General features: G+C 29.7%; 6 protein-coding genes and 1 long non-coding RNA gene across 21 annotated transcripts; 4 read left to right on the forward strand and 3 right to left on the reverse strand.

Annotated features, from left to right (window-relative positions):
• The first annotated feature begins 355 nt into the window (after positions 1-355).
• Positions 356-4,979, forward strand: LOC143145535 (aldo-keto reductase family 1 member A1). Of its 5 annotated transcripts, none has more exons than XM_076309007.1 (8): positions 358-826; positions 965-1,129; positions 1,201-1,404; positions 1,478-1,594; positions 1,693-2,087; positions 2,164-2,598; positions 2,690-2,975; positions 4,687-4,979. In XM_076309007.1, the coding sequence occupies exons 1-6, from the start codon at positions 764-766 to the stop codon at positions 2,210-2,212; spliced, it is 993 nt and encodes a 330-aa protein (XP_076165122.1). In that variant the 5' UTR covers positions 358-763; the 3' UTR covers positions 2,213-2,598; positions 2,690-2,975; positions 4,687-4,979. The 5 variants fall into 5 exon arrangements, with proteins under 5 accessions (XP_076165124.1, XP_076165122.1, XP_076165121.1 ...); XM_076309006.1 differs by lacking the exon at positions 4,687-4,979 and adding an exon at positions 3,058-3,224; XM_076309008.1 differs by lacking the exon at positions 4,687-4,979 and having other exon boundaries at positions 2,164-2,448; positions 2,540-2,598; positions 2,690-3,224.
• LOC143145534 (DNA replication licensing factor Mcm5) lies at positions 2,221-5,517 on the reverse strand. The gene is made up of 9 exons (XM_076309004.1): positions 5,413-5,517; positions 5,004-5,262; positions 4,671-4,926; positions 4,418-4,590; positions 3,971-4,305; positions 3,543-3,889; positions 3,029-3,462; positions 2,695-2,966; positions 2,221-2,614 (listed from the first exon to the last, which is right to left on the reverse strand). Exons 2-9 carry the CDS (start codon positions 5,153-5,155, stop codon positions 2,385-2,387), a joined length of 2,199 nt encoding a protein of 732 aa, XP_076165119.1. The 5' UTR covers positions 5,156-5,262; positions 5,413-5,517; the 3' UTR covers positions 2,221-2,384.
• Positions 5,511-8,882, forward strand: LOC143145533 (uncharacterized). Of its 3 annotated transcripts, none has more exons than XM_076309003.1 (4): positions 5,511-5,710; positions 5,802-5,895; positions 6,010-8,261; positions 8,335-8,882. In XM_076309003.1, the coding sequence occupies exons 3-4, from the start codon at positions 6,033-6,035 to the stop codon at positions 8,560-8,562; spliced, it is 2,457 nt and encodes an 818-aa protein (XP_076165118.1). In that variant the 5' UTR covers positions 5,511-5,710; positions 5,802-5,895; positions 6,010-6,032; the 3' UTR covers positions 8,563-8,882. The 3 variants fall into 3 exon arrangements, with proteins under 3 accessions (XP_076165118.1, XP_076165117.1, XP_076165116.1); XM_076309002.1 differs by lacking the exon at positions 5,802-5,895 and having other exon boundaries at positions 5,511-5,757; positions 8,335-8,599; positions 8,692-8,879; XM_076309001.1 differs by lacking the exon at positions 5,802-5,895 and having other exon boundaries at positions 5,511-5,757; positions 8,335-8,879.
• A 159-nt stretch (positions 8,883-9,041) lies between these two features.
• LOC143145360 (uncharacterized) lies at positions 9,042-14,119 on the reverse strand. Of its 8 annotated transcripts, none has more exons than XR_012991664.1 (4): positions 13,118-14,119; positions 11,178-11,250; positions 10,939-11,105; positions 9,042-10,859 (listed from the first exon to the last, which is right to left on the reverse strand). It is a non-coding gene; the product is annotated as an uncharacterized LOC143145360 (long non-coding RNA). The 8 variants fall into 8 exon arrangements; XR_012991668.1 differs by adding an exon at positions 12,121-12,273 and having other exon boundaries at positions 9,042-11,105; XR_012991669.1 differs by having other exon boundaries at positions 9,042-11,105; positions 11,189-11,250; positions 13,628-14,119.
• On the forward strand, positions 13,758-16,133 carry LOC143145359 (uncharacterized). Its single transcript, XM_076308674.1, has 2 exons — positions 13,758-14,206; positions 14,506-16,133. The coding sequence occupies exons 1-2, from the start codon at positions 13,973-13,975 to the stop codon at positions 15,535-15,537; spliced, it is 1,266 nt and encodes a 421-aa protein (XP_076164789.1). The 5' UTR covers positions 13,758-13,972; the 3' UTR covers positions 15,538-16,133.
• Positions 16,134-16,572: 439 nt separating this feature from the next.
• Positions 16,573-21,534, forward strand: Pic (DNA damage-binding protein pic). 2 transcript variants are annotated; one of them, XM_076308673.1, is made up of 6 exons: positions 16,573-16,646; positions 17,034-17,104; positions 17,176-17,324; positions 17,876-20,601; positions 20,663-21,059; positions 21,148-21,534. In XM_076308673.1, exons 2-6 carry the CDS (start codon positions 17,044-17,046, stop codon positions 21,229-21,231), a joined length of 3,417 nt encoding a protein of 1,138 aa, XP_076164788.1. In that variant the 5' UTR covers positions 16,573-16,646; positions 17,034-17,043; the 3' UTR covers positions 21,232-21,534. The 2 variants fall into 2 exon arrangements, with proteins under 2 accessions (XP_076164788.1, XP_076164787.1); XM_076308672.1 differs by lacking the exon at positions 16,573-16,646 and having other exon boundaries at positions 16,682-17,104.
• A 436-nt stretch (positions 21,535-21,970) lies between these two features.
• Positions 21,971-22,628, reverse strand: LOC143145361 (ADP-ribosylation factor-like protein 16). The gene is made up of 2 exons (XM_076308676.1): positions 22,422-22,628; positions 21,971-22,291 (listed from the first exon to the last, which is right to left on the reverse strand). The coding sequence occupies exons 1-2, from the start codon at positions 22,626-22,628 to the stop codon at positions 21,971-21,973; spliced, it is 528 nt and encodes a 175-aa protein (XP_076164791.1).
• Between the last annotated feature and the right edge of the window lie 846 nt (positions 22,629-23,474).

Consider the following 23,474-nt stretch of genomic DNA (forward strand, 5'->3'; position numbering starts at 1 on the left):
CATTTACAATTTATACACATTCATTTACTATCAGAGTAGATAATTCGTAAAAATCTTTAAAGATTTAATATTTTCAAAAAGCATTTGTATATATGTACATACATGTTAACAAACATATACATTTTACAGATTAACTCTACGATGTAAAAAACATTAATTTGTCAACTATATTTCTGTAACAAATCAACAACGATACTCGAATCAATCATTACGTATATTACTACATTTAATTTATTTAATATTACAAAATTAAATGTTCATTTTGAAGTTCTTCAAACACTTTTGTGCTTAAGTACATATTACAATTTAAACGTGCTACGTGAAACATAGTCAGTAACCGGGTCATTTAAATTTTCCTTTCACGTCACTACACAGAGATACAAAAAGAGATACAAAAGAGATACAAAAAGTGGTTGTCGTGTAAAAATCGCTTTTCTAGGACATTTGAATCGATGTTATTTGTAAGCCCGGCTGTAAATCAATACGTGACTCTGTAAGATATATGTAACAAGCTCTGTTTCTCTACAAACGTGGACACATGTATTCAGAACAGTACAAGGCTGATCTAACTTTAGAAATTGATTTTGTATCTAAATAGCACTACCAGGATATAGTTAATTCTTGTATACTTAAAAATAATACTTTATGGTAATTTTAGAAATAGTTGCAATTACATGACAGTTAACAATAACCTTATTATAAATTATACAGAGAATTTGTACACATATCCTTCATAACATTTGATTAATTGAAAGAAGAAATTATGCGCTTAATAAGATTGTTATCAGGATATGATATGCCTACTGTGGGCTTGGGTACATGGCAGGTGATTTGATAATAAATAACATTTAAATCAGTATTACTGTGTATGGTAAAAAAATTATTCAAACTGTAAAATAATATTTAATTGTGTTTAAAAAGAACAAAATTAAATACACACATAACATTTTTCCATGCATTGTAGGCTAAACCTGAAGAAATTGAAACTGTTGTGACAACTGCTTTAGATGCTGGTTACAGGCATATTGATACTGCATTTAATTATAATAATGAAGAAGCAATTGGAAAAGTTTTAAAGAAATGGTTCACAAAAGATGGAAAACGTGAAGACCTTTTTATTACTTCAAAGGTAATGTCTATTACGTATTAGAAAAATAATTTTTATATACAAAATATAAGAAATATTTAATATTCTTTTAGTTACCACATTACGGTAACCGACCATCAGATGTTGAAAAATATATTAAATTATCATTAGATAAACTTGGTTTGGATTATTTGGATATGTACTTGATTCATATGCCCTTTGCTTTTAAACTGGATGAAACTACTTGTGCCCCAGCAATTCATAAAGATGGAAGTTATGTGTTAGATTTTGATACAGATCCTGTTTCAGTGTGGAAGGTTTAATATTACATCAACATTAATTAATAATTTGTTAGTAAATTATAACTGATCATTGTTATAACATTTTTAGGAAATGGAAGAACAAGTAAGAAAAGGTCATACAAAATCTATAGGTTTAAGTAATTTTAATGAAAAACAAGTGTTAAGTATATGGGAAAATGCGCAAATTAAGCCGAGTAACTTACAAGTAAGCATTAAATGTACAAACTTTATTATATTGAAGTGTGGCAAATATTTTACATATTAATTGAGTCAATTTATTGATACCGCTTTAATTATTACTAGGTAGAATTACATGCCTACCTACAACAAAATTCACTTCGACAATTATGCCAAAAGCACAATATCATTATAACTGCCTATAGCCCTCTAGCATCACCAGGAGCTAAAGTGCACTTTCAAACAAAATACAATGTTAATGTTGAAGAATTTCCAGATCTTTTAGGGCATCCAATAGTACAACAGCTGAGCACAGAATACAAACAGTCTGCCGCACAAATTTTATTGCGTTACTTGTTACAATTAGGTGTTGTTGTAATTCCAAAAAGTGCATCTCCAGAAAGGATTAAGGCAAATATTGCATTATTTGATTTTATATTAAAAGAAAAAGACATGAAACTTTTAAGTACTCTAGATAGAGGTGCACATGGAAGGATCTTTAATTTTCTGTTTTTTAAAGGGTAAGTTAATTTATTAAATGCATTCAATCTTTCTAAAATATAATAGTATAACATTCTTTGAAATAATTTCTTTTAGAGTTGAAAATCATCCACATTACCCATTTAAGGATGAATTAGTATCGTAACTGAAAAAGTTATCAATATGTAGTTTATGTTCTTGAATATTTATATATTGGAAATTAATGACATACAGTACAAAACAAATAATATATAATAACAAATAAATGCACAATATCATTATAATAAAGTAAAAAGTACATAGTACATTAAATAAAAAAAAGAATGTAATGTTCCATTTCAATGCAATCTGAATAACATTTTACGTTGCATACGATGTTGAAGTTCTCCACGACGTATCATTGTGTGTATAACTTTATAAATAGCACGTTCAGGATATGCTTGCTTTACAAAGTCTTTGACAATATTTTGTTCTGATACTTGATTCCCAATAGGAAATCTACGTTTTAATTGTTTTTCAATACGAGATAATATTTCGTGATCTTCATCCGAGGTAAATCCTTCAGCACCTATTAAATTGTTATTTATATTTACGTATAAGCATAATAAGGATAAGTATATACATGTTAGTTACTTGATTCTAGATTACCGGCTAATGATCCAGACAATGCAGCATCTAAAGTAGAAACTTGAAAAAGTCTGAGCGCCTCATTGACATGGATTTCTGTGGCAAAAGCTTGTAATTGCATTTTTGCTAATGATTCTGAAATTCTTATGACAGCTTCCAATTGACGAACAGTTATGGGAATGGATAGTCTCTTTTCTGTATCCTTCTCGTGCTCTCTCGTGCTGGCTCGCATTACTACATAACGATTTTTTAACTTCTCACCTGCCTCTTTACTAAGTCTCGGGCCACAACGTCTAAAGAAGGTGTGTAAACTAATTAAAAATAAAAAATATATTTTGAGACAATAAGATCTTACGTTCTGCAATAGTGGATATATTTCTTCAGAATATGTAGCGGTAACTCTTCTTCTGTAGACTGTTCTGTAACTTGACCAGCATTGGTATGAATATTCATCACATGTTTAGCTAAGGTTATATCCTTATTTTGTTCGTGTACATCTTTAACAATAAATATCATGTCAAACCGCGATAAAATTGTTGGCATAAAATCTATATTTTCTTCTCCCTTTATATCATCCCAACGACCGAAAATCGAATTTGCTGCCGCTAAAACAGAACACCTAGTATTCAATGTTGTAGTTATTCCTGCTTTCGCGATCGATATTGTTTGTTGTTCCATAGCTTCATGTATTGCAACTCTATCATCCTCTTTCATTTTATCAAATTCATCTATGCACACAACACCACCATCTGCAAGAACCATAGCACCTCCTTCCATGACAAAATTTCTCTGTAAGTTGAGCAAAATGTCTATAAGAACAGAATAAATATGTTTGTATATAGAAATTAAAGGTAAAAATAGTAACTTACCGTTACTGGGTCTCTTAAGACTGATGCAGTTAGACCAGCAGCTGAGCTTCCTTTTCCAGATGTATAAACTGCAACTGGTGCTACTCTTTCCACAAATTTTAGTAACTGAGATTTAGCTGTGCCAGGATCACCCAACATTAAAATATTAATGTCTCCTCTTCTACAAAGGCCATCAGGCATTCTTTTTCTGGATCCACCAAACAATAGACATGCTATAGCTTTCTTAATATCCAATGCACCAAAAATACTAGGAGCTATACTTTTTGCAACTCTTTCATATAAATTATTATCTGCTGCTAAACGTCTAAATAAATCTTCTTCTTCATTTGTAACAGATGGATGAGTACCTAAAACCAAGGCAAATAATGTGAAAATATTTCTTATTAAAATATTCTGTAGTTCAATCTATTCTTTTATAATAAACATACCACTGCCTGTGTTTTCTCCATCCACAGAAATACCAATAACTCTTATATATGGAGCTCGAACACCAACTAATGCTTTTTCTCTTGCTGCATTTCTAACGCCAGTTCTAGTAACCTTTTTAATAGAATATATTCCCAAAATGAGAACTCTATTACCTGGTACAATTCTATCACATAAATAACGATCACAATATAATTGTAAATGGCGTGGCATTTCTCCCTGTGGTATTTGATCTGGCAGTTCTTGTAATTTAAGAACTTGAAAATCAACGCAATGGCATTTATCTGGCATTATGAAAAATGGATCTAATGGACATTTTGGTCGACCTGCTTGTTCTCTATTACAAAATGTTTATAAATGTTTTAAATGTACTTAAATATTTTTAATATATTACGTCTAATGTTATTAATAATATTTTCAAAATATATTATCAACGAAAATGTACTTACGTTGTACATTTTCTAGGTAAAACATATCCTTCTAAACCAGGCTTGATAGAAATATTAGTTTGCATGCTTCTACAAGAGCGACATTGTATAGCAATCTTTGTTGCTTTTGCTCTAATTCCAGATGCAGAAATAATAATGCCAGGTATTTTAATAAGTTTAGAAACTGCATCTGGCTAAATAGAATCAATGCATTTTAATATATGACATTTTGTATGCTTATTATTGACAGAAAGATTTAAAAAATAAATTTTACTTTCATGCCTCTTAAGGAACTTGCATGGGCATCTGAAGACAGTAGTACTTGTATGTCTTCAACTTTTTCCTCGCCTTCAGGTCGTGGAGCTGTGAGTTCATCAGCCAAATCTCTTGCAGCTTCCTCCAAAATAGGCAAATATTCTGTTGGATGTTTATAAACTTTCTCTGCAAGTGATTCATCAAAAGCGGCTAAATCTTCCAAATTGACTTCTACCCAATACTGACCAAGATTGTAATTGCGTTTCAAAGTATCTCTAAAAAATGATAACTTTATCAAATATATGTAACATTGAAAATGTCACGTTTAAATGGCATCATTTGTTTTAATTACCTGTATTTATAGTTAAAGTTTCCTTCATGAAATTGCCTAATAAATTCCATAAATTTCTTTTTGAAAAACTGAAGATTAGCTTGAGTTTCATTAGTTTCGTTTACCGAAAAATTATCGGAAAAAAATATTCCAGGATCATCAAAGCCTTCCATTACGTTAAGTTAATAGTAAATAATGTAATATATGAAGTAAACAATATACACGGCTAAAAATTTGGCGGGAAATACTTGAAGATTTTTCTCGAATGATTTAACATAGACTAAAAAGTTATAAGAAAGGACACACAGAGTCAATGTATTATTAATTATTATGTATAGTGTATGTATATAATCGATATTATAACTTTAGCGTAAATTCAAACTGTTTACTTAAACATTTTCTATATTATACAAATGTGTTAAAAACTTACCATTCAACTACAATTTATATTAACCGGAACCAGTCGAAAATAACTCAAAACGCGTCCACGCCACATACTTAAATAAAAGGCGCTGTTAGCCGTTTACAAACTGTTTTAATCTACTATATAACTGTACACAGTTTCTAACCGGTTTTTTTACGTCGCAACTAACATTGTTCGGTACGATGTTATACATGTTTGTATTTTGTTTATCAAACGTGCACAATACTGCATAGAATGTTTATTACTGAATCGTTTCTGATTCACATAGAAAAACAAGAGTGGGATACGTAATTCGCATTAAATAGTGGGTGAATCATTTTATCAACATACTGCGTTGTTTTGATACCTCGGGTAAATATTACATATGTTTGTATTAATAATACTATTTATTGTAGAACTGTCTCGATAATCAGTATTGAAGAATTCTAAAGAGAGGAATTTTATAGAAATTATTCATTTATAATGTATTATAAGAATTCATTTTATTAGGTAAACAATAATAATACGTACTACTTTTAATACATATAATATATTTGATATTAAGAAATTAAAAACTATAATGTAAATATTTTTTAGCACTCATTTACATAAATATATTTTCAGATCTAAATGCAACTAATAGAGATATGCCTCCATTTTTGAGAAGAAAACGTACTTCATCGCCAGAATTAAAAACAAAGTCTATTAATAACAAAGAATCTAAAGTAAAAAGCTGCCGTAGAATAACAAGAACACAAATAGACAAAAATGTTACTGAAAAAAATCAAAAAATTACAAGACATAAAAAATTAAGAAGTAGTATTGATCACAAAATATCTACAGAAACTAAAAAAGTTGCAACATATAATGACTCGAATACAAATAAATGTGAACCAATTGATACCAAAAAAAAAAGGGTTAACAAACGAATAAATAATAATGAATCTAGTTTGCGACAAGTGTTATTGAAGGAATCTTTTTTAAATCAGTCAAAAACAAAACGATTACGTGCTTGTAGGACTGCTAAGAATTATAAAGAAGATTCTACATTAACAAACCAATCTCTTTCACCTAAAGAGCAAAATTCTATTGTGTTCTTAAACAAATTAAATGTAAAGAGAAAAAAAGTACCAATCTATGAATGTGTTTCCTCTGAGAATTCTGTAAAAAATGCAAGTGAAATTTATGAATTTAGATTTGATATTAATGATTCTAAAGAAAAATTACCTAAAAAACGGAAGAAAAAACCTACTGTTAAGAAAATATTAATGCGTAAGAAAAAGAAAGGTATTTCTGAAAAACCAAATGTGCAAAAAACTAGAGCTTGTGAAGAACAAGATAAAGTTGAATCTGAAGTAATTAAAGAAAATAATCTCAGTGAATCTTTACAAAATAAAATTTCTAAAGAACCTCTGGTTGAAAATCCATTAAAAAATGATTCAGAGAAACATGTGCAAAATGAAGTAGTATCAAACAAGGAACAATTACTGCAATCTTCTTTAACAAAGACTATAAACAGAGAAAAAAGTACTAGTAATTCAGTTACAAAGCCAAAGATTGTATCAATACAATATTTAAATAATACAAATATGACAATAATGGATCATTCAGAAGCATCAAACTTAGGAGAGTTTAAGCCATTTAGACCAACAAATATTTTTAATAACAAGTTTGTGATACAGGATAAAAGTATGCTTAATAATTCGCTATTTGAAAAATCTTTATCACCAATTACTAAATTATCAGATAATTTGGATTTGAATAGCCCCTGGAGGGCACCTGTATTATCTACATTTTCTCAAGTGAAAAACGTGTTTCAAAGTACACCGCAGAATAAAAAATACGAAATTTCTAGTAATAGATTTTCATATGCAATAAATAATGAGCCAAAAAATTATGAAAATATTACAAAAGTAAAAGACATTTTGCAAAAAAATAATGAAAATGTAAGCATAGAAGAATATACAAATACTAGTAATACTAAGAAGAAACATTCTTTAACTTCAAGAAAATTTGGTACAGAAATTACAAATATAGATCCCTCTTTACAGTCTCACTTTGGAGAAGAAATAAATGAACGAGTGATAACTGAAGTAGAAAATATACAACCAAGTCTTCAATTAGTCAGTGTAATTAATACTCCCAAGTTCGATGATACTGAAAATAAACAAAATTTTGGGTTTAATTATCAAACCCCGAAGAAAGTATTTAAAAAGGGGATTAGAAAAAACAAAACTATAAGTCCTCAGAAAACAATAGTAAGTGTAGAAAGCTATAAACAAAAAGAAAATTGGGATCCTCAACCTGGGCCATCTGGTTTACAAAAAAATATCATTTTTAATGAACAAAGGATATTGAAGCAATCAAATTTAAATAATTTTTTAAACATTATGGAAATGCCACAACGTACTGCAATTAAAACACCTCATGGAATTTTTGATGATGCACCTTCAATGCCAGTCAGTAGCAAATCAATACAAAAACTCAATGAATCTAATATGGAATTACAAAATGCATTTGGTTTTAATGACGATGATTCTAATCAAGACAAATCTCCCATTGAAAGTTACAAAACAGATATTACAAGAAACATAGAAAAACGCACTATAAAACCATTTGTAAGGATACCAATGGATCAAATAAAAAATAATTTTTTACTTAATAAACCAACAAAAGATGTGAGAAATAAAGAAAATATTAAAAATGAAAAGATAGAATTAAGACAGTCACCTACCAAAATAAAGCAAAACCTTCAAATAAATACTACAAATTTCTCTGATACATTTGATATCTTTTCTGACTTAAATGAGACTCCAAAATTGGATACATCTAATGCTTCATTATTTGTTGATTTTGAACCATCTCATTTTACACAGGTATTTTACCTAACTATTTAAAGCTACACTTTAATAATAATTAACAATAGTCTTATGTAAACATATATTTTAGCCTCCAAGACATTCATATAAACGGAAACGTGCTGTGAAATTCAATTTTTCAGAAGAAAGTAACGAAGAAGAAGAAGAAAATTTACTTAAGTATGATGTAAAGCGAAAAAAGATTAATGACAAGAAAAAAGGAGAGGACAAAAATGTAATTAAATGGATTCAAAGTATAAATAAAACTTTTGACGAAATAGATCGGCACGAGCTTGTAGTTGAATCAATTGTCAACTAATTTAAAAAAGATTGCTAATAATATTCCTACTGAAAGTGTAAGTTTATATTTTTTTGTCATATTTTAGCTTTTAATATTTTTAATTATGTGTAAGCACTTCATACAGATATATGTATATATTTTTTTTAGGAAATTATATTTCATTATAGAAAATGATATGTAACGTTTTTGTATGTATGTAAAAAATATTAGCTTTATATTTTTTGATAGTGTACCAGAACATTTAAAATTTAACTTGCATAATTTATTATACATTTAAAGTACTAATACTTATTATAATTTACTTTTATATGGTTGTTTTTATATAAATCAAACTACTAAAAAAAACTAAGTGTATAAAACATTAAAACGTATGAATATAAAATAAAATTATTAATTATATATTGAGGTGTATATTATTTTAATTTATTGACTGTACAATTTTTTTGTTTGCATTGATTTGGTTTCCATTTTCTGAATACTATACCAGGTCAATCCGTGAACGATGAGTTTCCGTCTTTTTCCTACAGATAGCAGTACATTCTGCGTTTACATATTTTATAAAAAAAATAAATTTGTCAACTGTACGTTAAAGTACTATTCAATAATACAATTGCATATTGAAGTATATATTCCCATTGATATTAAAGACTTGATAAACTCTTAAATATTCTATACCTTTCACATAACTTCTTACGTGTATACAGATTTATATATATAAATACGTATGTATATGTACTCAGTGTTCTTGCAAAAGGTATTTACATATTTACTTGTGTGTACGTTACGGGTTTAGAAGTATAAAGTTATGTACCTACGTGTGTGTACTTGTACGCGCATAAATGCCAACTATTGGACCTGATTTCCATCACCTGCTGTTACCTTGATGCAACTGTTAAAACAAATCTTTGGAGAGAAATTACTGTACAGATGTTATAATCAGCGAGTACAGTACAAAATAATTATAGAAACATTTTGTGATAATTATTCACATTGGAAAAAAATGTGTAACATTATACAAGGGGTTTGATAAAGTTGTGATACTTATAGGTTACGAAATACAAGTTTATACGTTCATGATATTAGGCAAGATTATTACAGAATATTATATTCAAAATATGCGAGAACGGTTTAAAGAATGCGAAATTTACATACTCTTCACAAAAATAAATGATCTTTTCTGTGTATACGTACTATTTTTAATACATATTTGATTTAAAAGTTGTATTGTCAATGATATTATTTCTTTAATTACTTTATGATATTTTTACATAAACATCATTAAAATATATAAACAATGCGGAAACATATATTTGTATGTCATATATTGTACGTACAAGAAACATCGATTTCGTAATGCGTACATTAACATGCTTAATTGTAATTCATTATCGTTGTTCGACTAACTGGTTGTTGACCTTATACCTGTTATAAGTTAGTGCGGGATACGTGCATATTACATAAGAAATAATCGTTCATTTTATAGATCAGCATATTTTTTAAAAATCAAAACTGAGATTTATCTCAAAATGAACGTTTTCATCTTAAATTATAAAAACATTAATCAATTTCTTTGTACCTGTATTATCAATTTTGTGACTTGACACAAACAATTCACTTTAAATGTATTTTACGATTCGAATCAGCATAAGGTAATAAAGCGTTATGCGTTCCAGGATAATCCTGTTCAATTGAATTATATGTACGTATAAAATTCGTGTCATGTCTGGGGTCTTCTTACAATTACAATTACGTAAGCTGAAATTAAGTTACGAAGTACAGGAAGATAGAGAGGGGTGATTTCAGTGAGATTAAGAAGAAACAACAGTCTCTCTATTTTGTTCGGAACTGTGACACACGATTCTTGGTGATTAGCTACGACGTACATAGTTCTATGCTTTTTACACTAGGATGCATTTACATCGAGAGAGCTCGACAGAAAGTAGGTTTGAAACGAAGATAGTGCGTGAAAGAGGCGCTTTTATATATAACCAATCCACTCTGGAGAAGTGCTATTACACAGATTGCACCGTACAAGACAAAGTCAATATCTCTCGTATTTTACTATTCATTTCGCCCATTACCGTGCTTATGAATTTTCAGACCCCTATATTCTTGGGCATTATAGCACAAAGTATTTACAAAAATGTAAATCCCAAGGTTCTTTTGACTGTATAATCACGGGAACGTACATAACGAAACTCATTTTTTCTTTAAACAATACGATATAAACTAGTTTCCCAATTATAAAATTCAAGGCTTATTTTCATACCTGACGTGTTTTTGTTTTAATAATAAATAACCAAAGAAAAATACACCTAATCGTGATAATATAATATATATAATAACGTATATATCGACTTATTAACCATGTACTTATTTAATAGTGTAACTTACGCGTCAAATTTGGCTACATTTGTAGAAGCGTTGTGTGCTTGTGCTACGTGACCAATTCAAGTTCATACATGTACGTACGTATGTATGTACATATGTACGTGACCAATCCGAGCACAAAGAATTTACATTTCAAGAAAAAAGTCCTATGAAGGTGGTACAGGAGTCTCCTACATAGAGGACGTATTTATAGTTGCGCTAGTCACGTATGTGTGGTCCATACTTGAATAGACAGTACACACCATTGTATTACCTGTATTTTTCTCGTATGATATGTGTAATTTATTGTTGGTTTGTTGTGAACAGAATATTTTTCTAGAATGTTGAAAAAATATGAATAATTATAGTTGAATTAATTTGATAAAATATAGAATTATATTCATTATTTTACTATTTCGAATTACGTATAATTTGTTAGAATCTACCTATAGTTATAATATTAATTTTGTTACTTTACAAATTGCAAGAATACCGATAATGAACAAATAAAAATGCCTACATTACATTGAAATTAAATAAATGAATTTATTGTGACAATGTAATTTCGAACATATAAGTTAAAAAGAATATTTTTATTTTTAATTATAATCAAGTACTGTGTTTAACCACTGTTATAAATACTAGACACAGATAATCTTTTTATCTTTATTTCAATTACGATTAACCACTAAACTGATGAATACACAATATTAAATTATCAGTCGATTCAAGAAATCAATGTCACTATAAAACAAAAAAAGTTTGCAAATACAATCGATATTTGTACTAAACGACAAAGAGGAAGTAATTTTATAGCATTCTTTTCTATTTGTTTGAAAACCAGTAAAATAGATTAAATGTATATGAAGTCATTAATACACCACTAAGATCAATATTTGTATACAAAAATGTAAAAAGAATTGTTTGCTGCTTTACGTGATGCACAAAAGCTTATTATTTCCAATTACGTAAAAGAAGTGCGTATAAGTGCATCGGTTATGATCGATATTTCTATTGAACGGTAGAAGCAAATCGCTCACAAATATTCTGTCGTTTCTGTTTCAAAGCGTGAAAGCTCATTATTCCGAATCGCATAGTAGCAAATATGTATGTATGCAACTACGATCGATAACACATGCATTGAACGAACAAGGGAAATTGTTTATAAGCATTCTATTGTTTTTCTTCTGAAAGTGCGAAAGCTACTTTGTTATTTCTTGCTGCACAGCAGTACATATGCAATCAGTGAAGCGCCGTTTGACTGGAGCGGATATCTCATCAAATTAACATTGCTAAATATATTTCTTCGCTTGATACTTGCTACCCGCTGGTCCACCATTGCTAATTTCACTGCATAACCTGTAGCAATATTGCACTAAGTATGGTTACAGACACTGAAACCACTAGAGCATGTTAAGAACTAAATTTCAACGTAAAATACAAAGTTCCCGAATGTATAGATATCATACACTATTTTCACGTAGTGAAATAATTACTTTAAATTTTGTTAAGTTGATATAAATGTGTTTTTTAACAACACGAATTTAAAAATCAAGATGAAAGTTATTGTTCAGGGTATGTACGTGTGAAAGGAAATCTGCGTGTAGCTATCCGATTTCAAGTGTGAAATTGAGTGCGTATAATAAGCCATAATACAATTATGTATATGTAGCTACGTGCAAAGTAGGTCGACATGTATGTATCGCACCAAACACAGTACTTCGATTTAACAAATAATTTAGCTACATACATCATTTTACTTTCATAATATGTTATATTTATTTAATCTATTCTTATAGATTATAAACTTCCACATTTCTTTGTTGCTCTGATAAAATTTCTACTTTAACATTAAAGAATACAAATAAAATTAGTTTTTAACGACAATCGATTTCGTTATATTCAATATCCCAAAGGACCTTTCAACTTGGTAACAGCTTAAGTACACGTATATGTTCTACTTTATATTTTATGTAAATTATAAAGTCAAAGAAAATATGTAAAAAGTATTTACCTTACAAAGAATAAATTTAATATGTTACAAAATTATTCTTTGTTGTTAAGAATTTACGTTAAAGAATGTTTTAAATCTTCAAAACTATTTATGATAAATCATTGATGAGTATGAAAACTACGACGTATTAGAAAAATACGTTTATCATTCTGAATGTACTATAGAAAACTGTTAACATACGAACACAACCTGCAATGATGCGGACTCTGTTGTACATTTCGCATGAAACTAGTAGAAACGTTACTTCTAATTAAATACCAGTAGCTCCGCGGAAAGACAACCACTTTCTATTTACGATTTACAAGCCGAGTTTACCCGATTCGATCGAGCACTGCCAGAACCAAAGGTTTCTATTTGGTGAAGTTACAGAAGCAGAGATGTATAGGAACGTATCGAGGTAATGCGAGTATTGTATGCATGTACGTACTTTAAACACGAGTAATAAAGTCACAGAAGTGTCATCATGAAATTAACTTTGAAAGAATGTTTCCTAATTTACAGGAAGATATGATACCTCTCGTGTTTGTATGGTGTGATCATCGATTCGAAAAAACTTGATCGTTAATCACATTCATCAACATTTCTACGATCCAATCGAGTTGTTATAAATCTTACTATATATAAAACATTTTATACATGGAATCAAATGAAAATTTTAACAGTATTGAAACATATGTACTCTCAATGGAATATACTTGCCGCACTCTTATCGTTTCCTTCGTTCTCTCTACGTAATAAACATCAAATTAATGGTGTAAGGGTGCAGTGTGCAAGAGACGAGTCGCCATAGTCTCTCAGGGAGTAGTGGCTGAACGATGAGCAGAGAGCGGTGTGGCGGGGGGCCGGTGGAGACAAATACGTTCGCCCCACCTCTCGGAGCAAATCTCCCTACTCCCCTAAAACGTTAGCACGTCGCGCTTCGCTATCGCACGGAATCACGGACAAATCAAACATGGCGATTCAGTCGCTGTTTGCGGTGAAGGCGTACGGTTCGTAGAACGAGAGCGAAGAATATTGGTGGATGAGGCAGTGTTTTTAACGGTAATGTGTGCTTGTACCACCATAAATCGCCGAATTTTAGTCAATATTACGAATATGGAAGATCATACTGTCAAGACGACGATGGAGAAAGTGTCGGGTGGCATTGATGAAGTACGTGACGTGAGGGGCGAAAAAGCGGAGCCGACGCCTGCGGCGTCATCGTTGCCAGCTTTGGAACAAGTATCGCTCTCTACTGGTGAAAATATCAACGAGAGCGATTATATCAATGGGAAAACCGTAAGATACAAATTGCTTATATTTGCTTCATTAAAAGTATTATGTCATTAAAGTTCAAATTTAATCTTTCGTTAAATACAATTTTTTAAATTTGTTTTTATGTCAACTATATAAAAATTTATTTTAGCTACAATTAATCGTTTTAAGTAAAATGTAATTGTAGTATTTCATCAGGTAAATATTAGAAAATGTAATTCTGATTGTGCAAGTAGAATTGTTTTTCTTAACAAAATACACATAGGTCATTAAAAAAGTTTTAAACTTTAAACATATATGTAATGGTATTTTTTATGTTTCAGTGTATTAAAGCATTAATAAAAAATGCAGGAAAATTTGAAAGTGGAAGTGGTAGTGGGGATCAAGAAGGATGCCAATATGAAGATGGAATTGATATTGCAGCAAAGAAAAGAAAGACTCGTAGAGGTAAACCTAAACATAGAAAATTAAAACCATATTCAAAACAGCAACTGTCCTACCAACAACAGTTGCGATATAGATCTAGAGGTCGACTAGCAAAAACTGGTAGACAACCACCAGCACCATATAATACTACACAGTTTCTTATGGATGATCATAGTGATCTTCCAGATCTTGACCAAAAGCTTTCAGAAGCTGCATCATCAGAAATTCTTGCTACATTTCAAAAACCATCAGCCCCATCTCGTACCCGAGATTCTAGTTTTAGTGTTGACTCTGATGAAGATTATTTTTATTCGTCTCCAGAGGACGAAGAAGAATTTTTGACAAAGGAATTTTCAACCGCATATGAAGATGTCCATGCTGAAAGGTTAAGCATGTTAAGCAAATCAGAACTGATACAGGAATATCTACAGTTAGAGGCCAAAGTTGATTTATTGACAAAACGATTACGTGGTAAAAATTTTCATCAGGCAGAAGATCGAGACTTAGAAAGCAAAAGTAATAGTACAGATTCAGAATCAGTAAAAAAATTAAAAATATGTCAACAGCGAATTGATGATTTGACACAACAAAATGAACAACTAAAGAGAGAAAATGAATCATTAAGAGCTCAAAGACATGGCAGTCTAGTTTCAAGTGTTGATAGCGAAAGCGACAGTGATAGTACAAGTAATGGAAATAGAAGCAGATGTAGTTGTCCCCTTTCAAGATCTAGCTCTTCTTCAGAACATGTGGGATATGCTTCTAGACGTGACAGTAGTCAGAGAAAAGACAGTTCGGTGTCTAGTACCGATAGTAAAAGTGATAGTTGTAATAGTAGCTCGAGTGAAAGTTCAAAGGAATCTGTAACACCTGTTAATCTCTCAAATGGTCATGTAACTATTCAAGAAATCGATGGCCTCCCTACATAAATTATAAAGAGCTGTTTTTATATTAAAAGTCTATTCAATGTTTGAAGAATCAACATACAAGTCACGTTAAATATGTCATTGGTCCTTCATATTTGCTTTTAAGCCTATCAATCTAATAAGAAGACTGGTTTGAATCAATTTCGTTGCATTTAAGCAACAAAAAGTCCTCTTCTTAATGTCGGTTATACAACCTTAGTCTATCATTAAATATATTCTTGTGATTTCCCATATTTCTTTTAAGACTTTTTGTGTAAGAAATTTGAATGTGTACTGAAGTAAGAAATACATACCCAACTTTATGGAAGAGTAAAACTTATACTTGTACAGGCTATATGGTTACTTGCTTGATAAAATTTCCAACAGTTGCACATTTATAGTATACACTGTATACTATTATTTTGTCTTACTTCATTTGGTACCATTTATAATACAGTTGAGCTAAGTTTTCTTTAACAGCTTATTTTCATTGAACTGCCATTTAAAAATACTGAATGTATGAATTTATGTTTTACAGACCATCAGCTAATAAATTATGAAATACCCACCTAGATGCAATAAAAAATATGAGTTAATGTTAAAATTGTGTAATTTATATTGTAAGAGTTTAAACATTATTGTACAATTGTATAGACCTAAAATATAAGATTAGGTGTTAGTTTATGGTCTGAACATATAATGTATTAAAGTATTTCGCACTTAAAATTTTTAATAAACTTCAAGTTTTTCTTTCTTTTATTATAATCATTCTCCTGAAATACAATATAACAAGATAGGCTATGTTTAAAATTTCTAAGAAATGCAAAGAAAATATAAAATTTGATTTTCTAGTTAAAAAATGTTGTACACTAACCATAAACAACAAAACAACAAATGATCTCAATTATAACTAAACATATTTAGAGTATAGAATTTCGAACTATTCGTAAATTTATAGTTTAAGGAAATAATTAATTAAAATAAATTTAGAGTATAATAAAAATGACTAGACTTTTCCCCCAGAGGAAGGTCTATGTATAGTGAAAGAAAAATAATATATTTAAATATAACAAAGATATATTTTATACACGTAACAGAATTGTAATGTGACTTCTTCAGCCAAAAGCAGGAAGGTAAGTAAATAACGTGATTTCACTTTTCGAGGGACACTTAAGATTGAAAACCCAATTACCTTTAATTGATTGGTTCTATGCCGTAACTAACCTGTATGATTGAAATGCGCACTGCCTAACAAGGTGTGTTTAAAACGTATTCTAAAAAAAATGTAGAAGTCGCCACATATTGCTTAAGTATTAAATTATACAATAACATTCATTTTAAGTATTATCTTAAATCATTTCATTGTGCAATGTGTGTATGTGAATAAGGCTTAGTTTCTTACAAAAGTTGCCAACTTCGTGACGCGTAAAATCGAAAAGACTCAAGGCCAGCATTTGGTCAAATTTACGTATTGTACTTGAATTGTTAAAAAAATACATAATAGTTATTATACAAAATAGCACAAAAGCAATGTCTCATCATTATGTAGTAACGGCACATAAACCGACAGCTGTCACCGCCTGTGTGACAGGTAAGTAAAAGTTTTTAGTAAAGTGTAAATGCTTACGAGGATAAACAATTATTTTATTTTTACCAATAAAGGTAATTTCACCTCATCTACGGATCTAAACCTCGTCTTAGCAAAGAATGTACGATTAGAAATTTATCTCGTTACTCCAGAAGGCTTAAGAGCACTGAAAGAAGTTGGAATTTATGGAAAAATTGCAGTCGTTAAATTTTTTAGACCGCCGGTAAGGTTATACCAGTATCCTTGTTTCATGATTTTTACAGGTTGTCTGTTTATTTCCATATTTTCTTTTTTTATTAATGGTAAACATTAGTTTATTTATTATGATGAATATATATTTACAACATTTGTAATCATTGTAATATAACCTTATAATTATAAGCTAACCCTTTACATTAGACATTTTGGATCACAAATGGTATAGATGGTATAGTTAGAATAGGTGAAAGGAAAATAATATGTATCAAAAAAGTACTATGTGCAATGTATAAAATTTATTTTAATTTAATGATCCCATATATATGTATTAAGGGAATCAATCTTGGAAATTTGTGGTGACAGTTTTGTTGAGAATGTCTCTACGTGTGTTCAAAGCAGTAACAGTATATTGTCTGATATTGCAAAGGGTTAATTATCATTAATATTATAGAAGATAATATAGCAATGAATCAAATTAATATACAGTTGTATATAAATGAAGTTGTTCTAGTATTTGAAATTTATGCTTTAATAAAAAAATCAACATATAATTAATAAATTATAATATTTCTACAGCATGAGAAAAAAGATCTTTTGTTTCTTTTAACCACACGTTACGATGCCATGATTTTGGAATGTATTGGAGAAGGAGATGATATAGAAATTATAACAAAAGCACATGGAAATGTAGCAGATCGTATTGGAAAGGCTTCTGAAACAGGAATTAAAGCTGTAATTGATCCCAAGGCACGTGTAATTGGTCTTCGATTATATGATGGACTTTTTAAAATTATACCTCTTGATAAGGATAATCGAGAATTAAAAGCATCATCAATACGTATGGATGAACAACAAGTACAAGATGTAAATTTCCTTCATGGATGTGCCAACCCTACTTTAATTTTAATTCATCAAGACATCAATGGTAGACATGTTAAGACACATGAAATTTCTTTAAGAGATAAAGAATTTGTCAAAATACCTTGGCGACAGGATAATGTAGAACGTGAAGCTATGATGGTCATTCCTGTACCTTCCCCCATTTGTGGTGCAATAATAATAGGTCAAGAAAGTATATTATATCATGATGGAACCACATATGTTGCTGTTGTGCCTCCAATTATTAAACAAAGCACAATTACATGCTATGCTAAAGTTGATAACCAAGGACTCAGATATTTATTGGGAGATATGGCTGGACATTTGTTCATGCTGTTTTTAGAACAAGAAAAGAAGCCAGATGGTACGCAAGTAGTGAAGGACTTGAAAGTTGAGCTTTTGGGAGAAATCAGTATACCAGAATGCATTACATACTTAGATAATGGGGTAATATTTGTCGGTAGCCGTTTAGGTGATTCACAGTTAATTAAACTAATTACAAAAGCAGATGAAAATGGTTCTTATTGCGTTCCAATGGAAACTTTTACCAACTTGGCACCAATACTTGACATGGCTGTAGTTGATCTTGAAAGACAAGGTCAGGGACAAATGGTTACATGTTCTGGAGCTTTTAAAGAAGGTTCTCTCAGAATTATTAGAAATGGAATTGGCATTGAAGAACATGCAAGCATAGATTTACCTGGTATTAAGGGAATGTGGGCATTAAAAGTTGGTGGTGGTAATTTTGATAATACCCTAGTTTTATCTTTTGTTGGACAAACTAGAATTTTGATGTTAAATGGTGAAGAAGTTGAAGAAACAGATATTCCAGGCTTTGTTTCTGATGGGCAAACTTTCCACACTGGAAATGTTACAAATGATTTATTTATTCAGATAACACCAACATCTGCAAGATTAATTTCACATGAAACAAAAACTGTTGTTTCTGAATGGGAACCAGAAAATAAAAGAACAATCAGTGTAGTTGCTTGCAATGGTACACAAGTACTTTGTGCTACTGGAAATGATTTATTTTACATGGAAATTTCAGGTGGACAGATTATGCCAATAGGATTTGCTACTTTACAATATGAAGTTGCATGTCTAGATATATCTCCACTGGATGGTCATACTGAAGCAATAATTGCTGCAGTTGGTTTATGGACAGATATTTCTGTCCGTATACTAACTTTGCCTGCTTTGGAAGAAATTAATAAAGAATTACTTGGAGGTGAAATTATACCTAGATCTATTCTAATGACATGTTTTGAAGGTAATACATATCTTCTTTGTGCCCTTGGAGATGGCAGTATGTACTACTTTACTCTACATAAACAGAGTGGTATGCTTTCTGATAAAAAGAAAGTTACCTTAGGTACACAACCAACAGTTTTAAGAACTTTCAGATCATTATCTACCACTAATGTGTTTGCATGTTCTGATAGACCTACTGTGATTTATTCATCTAACCATAAACTAGTATTCAGCAATGTTAATTTGAAAGAAGTAAATCATATGTGCTCTTTAAATGCAGAATCGTATCCTGACAGTTTAGCATTAGCAACTGATAGTACTGTTACAATAGGAACAATTGATGAAATACAAAAACTGCACATACGAACTGTTCCTCTTGGAGAATCGGCAAGACGAATTGCTTACCAAGAGTGTTCTCAAACATTTGGGGTAATAACAATGCGCGTTGATATTCAAGATAGTAGTGGTTTTAGCATTGTAAGACATTCTGCATCTACACAAGCAGCTTCTACATCTAGTAACAGTCACATTGCATCACATAATAAACCTACAGGACATACAGGTAGTGACATTGGTCAAGAAATTGAAGTACATAATTTACTCATCATAGATCAACATACTTTTGAAGTTTTACATGCACATATGTTGATGCCCAGTGAATATGCATTATCATTGATATCAACCAAATTGGGTGAAGATCCCACTGTTTACTATGTGGTTGGTACTGCATTCATTAATCCAGATGAAACTGAGCCACAAATGGGTAGAATACTTCTATATCATTGGAATGATGGAAAACTCACCCAAGTTGCTGAAAAAGAGATCAAAGGGGCTTGCTATTCTTTAGTTGAATTTAATGGAAAACTTCTTGCTAGTATTAATAGTACTGTTCGTTTATTTGAATGGACTGCAGAGAAAGAGCTCAGGCTAGAATGTAGCCATTTTAATAATATTATTGCTCTGTATTTGAAAACAAAAGGAGACTTTGTTTTAGTTGGAGATCTTATGAGATCTTTCACATTGTTACAATATAAAACCATGGAAGGTAGCTTTGAAGAAATAGCAAGAGATTACAATCCAAATTGGATGACTGCTGTTGAAATTTTAGATGATGACACTTTCTTGGGCGCTGAAAATTGCTTTAATTTGTTTGTGTGTCAAAAAGATGGGTAAGTTTTGACATAAAATTATTTATATATATTTTAGTACTATAAAGTGATATTTTCATAGTGCTGCAACTTCAGAAGATGAAAGACAACAAATGCAAGAAGTTGGTCAATTTCATTTAGGTGATATGGTCAATGTCTTTCGACATGGGTCTTTAGTGATGCAAAATTTAGGTGAATCAAGTACACCTACACAGGGTTGTGTATTGTTTGGAACTGTTAGTGGTGCAATTGGTTTAGTTACACAAATTCCACTCACATTTTATGAATTTCTACGAAATCTGGAGTACAAATTAGCAGATGTAATTAAAAACGTTGGTAAAATAGAACATAACTTTTGGAGAAGTTTTAATACTGAATTGAAAATTGAACAATCTGAAGGTTTTATAGATGGAGACTTAATTGAAAGTTTCCTTGACTTGAGCCCTGATAAAATGGCAGAAGTGGCATTGGGTCTTATGGTAAATAAATTTGTTGCTTTATTATAATCTGTAAATATGTATATATAACTTATTATATTATTACTTTATTTTGTTTTCTTTTTTACAGATTGATGATGGTAGCGGTATGAGAAAAGAAGCAACGGTAGATGATCTTGTAAAAATAGTAGAGGATCTTACAAGAATACATTAAACATATATATTTAATTGATGCGTATAGTTTATCATATTTTAGGGAGTTTATAGATGAATGGATTGATAAGAAAAGTCTTGAATATTTAAGAAACAAAGTAAAAAATATACATTCAATTATCTATTTATCATTAATGGTATAGGAAAGCAAGAAGTTGCATTTTTCCTTTTTCATTTTTTTTCGAACATTTTTTTCATTGACTAACATCTGTACTTCTGTACTTTAATTCATATTACATTGTTATAATAGTTTGCTTTAATTACTTGTATATGTGAATGTGAAAGCTGGTCAAAATGTTTTTAAAGTTTAAAAATATAATTGGTTCTTCTTGTATTATTATATTATATTAATTATCAATTCAAATTGGAATAATATATCTTTTAATAAAATAAATTCATAAACTTTTGATCAACAGTTGTATAATTACTGTAACTACTTTCCTCTTTGAAATGTTTCAAAAATATATTAATGTCTGCATAAATTAATATCATATCGCGTCATAAAAATTAAAGTTCTGTACGCTCAATATTAAATATGGAATTTTATGGTTGATAATATTTCTACACTTTAGCGGAATAATCATAATAATCCGACAAAGAACCAGTGACAAGTTGTTTTAAAATAATATTGGTGTTAGTTAAAAAGTCATCAATAAAATTTCTATAACCTTGTAAGAATGAGTGTAAATAAAAAGAAGTATACATTTTTAGGTAGAATTATTTCATACTATATACTAATTTTATTTGTTTGCATTTATTGCAGCCTTTAAAGTGGCTGGATCAAATAACCAGTCTTTTAATTCTTCAATACCTTGACCAGTCATTCCACTAGTTTCAAATATAGTGAGCTCTTGTGTAACTTCTTTCTTCAAACGTGAATATTGAAGCATAAGTAAAGCTTCATTACGCATTTGACGATAAGAAAGATCCATTTTATTCAGTGTTAATGCAATTTTTATATTTCGCAATCTAGGCTCAACTAACAGGGAGTAAAGTAATACTCCTGCTGCACTTATCTGACAAAGATTACTCGCATCCACTACGTAAATGATTTTTAGAATCTAAAAATTGAAATTTAGTTACCACTTATAGTAAAAATTATTTTTCATTCAATAATAATTCTAAATACATAAACAAATATAAAATTAATTAATTAATTTTTATTGTTATATTTTTTCTAATAAAATTTACCTTATCAAAGTAATGTTTCCATATTGGTGCCATACTACCACCAATTTCTTTAATAATTATATCAAATTCGCCAGTGTTATTTTTTATTGTAAAATGATTTATACCATTAGTAGAAACAGTATGAGTTGCATCATCTATCTCATCTCCTTGTAAACGTTTCATTAGAAAGGTTTTGCCAGATTTTGTAGGGCCAAGACAAAGACACATTATTAAGTATTCGTTAGTTTAAAAAATGTCAGTGTTTATATGTGTTTTATTTATTTTACTTTCATTATAAATTGATAATTGGTTTCATGTGTATACGTACAAAGGTTTATTGATTTAACAAATACGTTCCTATCGGGGATATACATATAATTATCTGATACATCAATATACATCAATATTATCTCATTATAAAAAGAATGAAGTAAACTTTGAATAATAATAAATTAACATTTGAAATAAGATTTGTAAATTAAAAAATAATAAAATAAAAATCATAGAATCTACATATTTGTACTTAATTTAATAAAAAAAATTATAACAATTACTTTATGGTATAGGTTTTTCATTAAACTTTTTATAACACTTCCGTACAATTTAATATACAAAATTTTAAAACTGTGTACATTACTATGACTAATTTACATAGAAAATATTTCTGAAAACAAGTGCTACAAACTTTGTCACAGATGTGGGAACAATTTTTTATTGTTACACATAACAAATACTAGATACACAATGAACTTATACAAAGTACAACATAGTATCATCATTGGTTTGCATGTAAATGATTGTATAATTTTATAAGTACAATGTGTATTGGATGTAATAGTATATGTTAGAGGTACACTACACAGCAAAATACGGAATTGTATGTAATTCCTTTACATTTTATATTTTTCTTAAAAATTGTACATTTCATACAATGTATAATATAGACAAATTGCCTTAACATATACATTTCATCACAATCACATTTTAAAATTTTTCACTTACAACATCGGCAGAAACACATCTTTCTTTTTCTAACTAATAAATAAATTTAAAAAAAAGTATTAACATCCAAGA

The sequence above is a fragment of the Ptiloglossa arizonensis genome, chromosome 4, assembly GCF_051014685.1.
Source record: "Ptiloglossa arizonensis isolate GNS036 chromosome 4, iyPtiAriz1_principal, whole genome shotgun sequence".
NCBI classification, from domain to species: domain Eukaryota; kingdom Metazoa; phylum Arthropoda; class Insecta; order Hymenoptera; family Colletidae; genus Ptiloglossa; species Ptiloglossa arizonensis.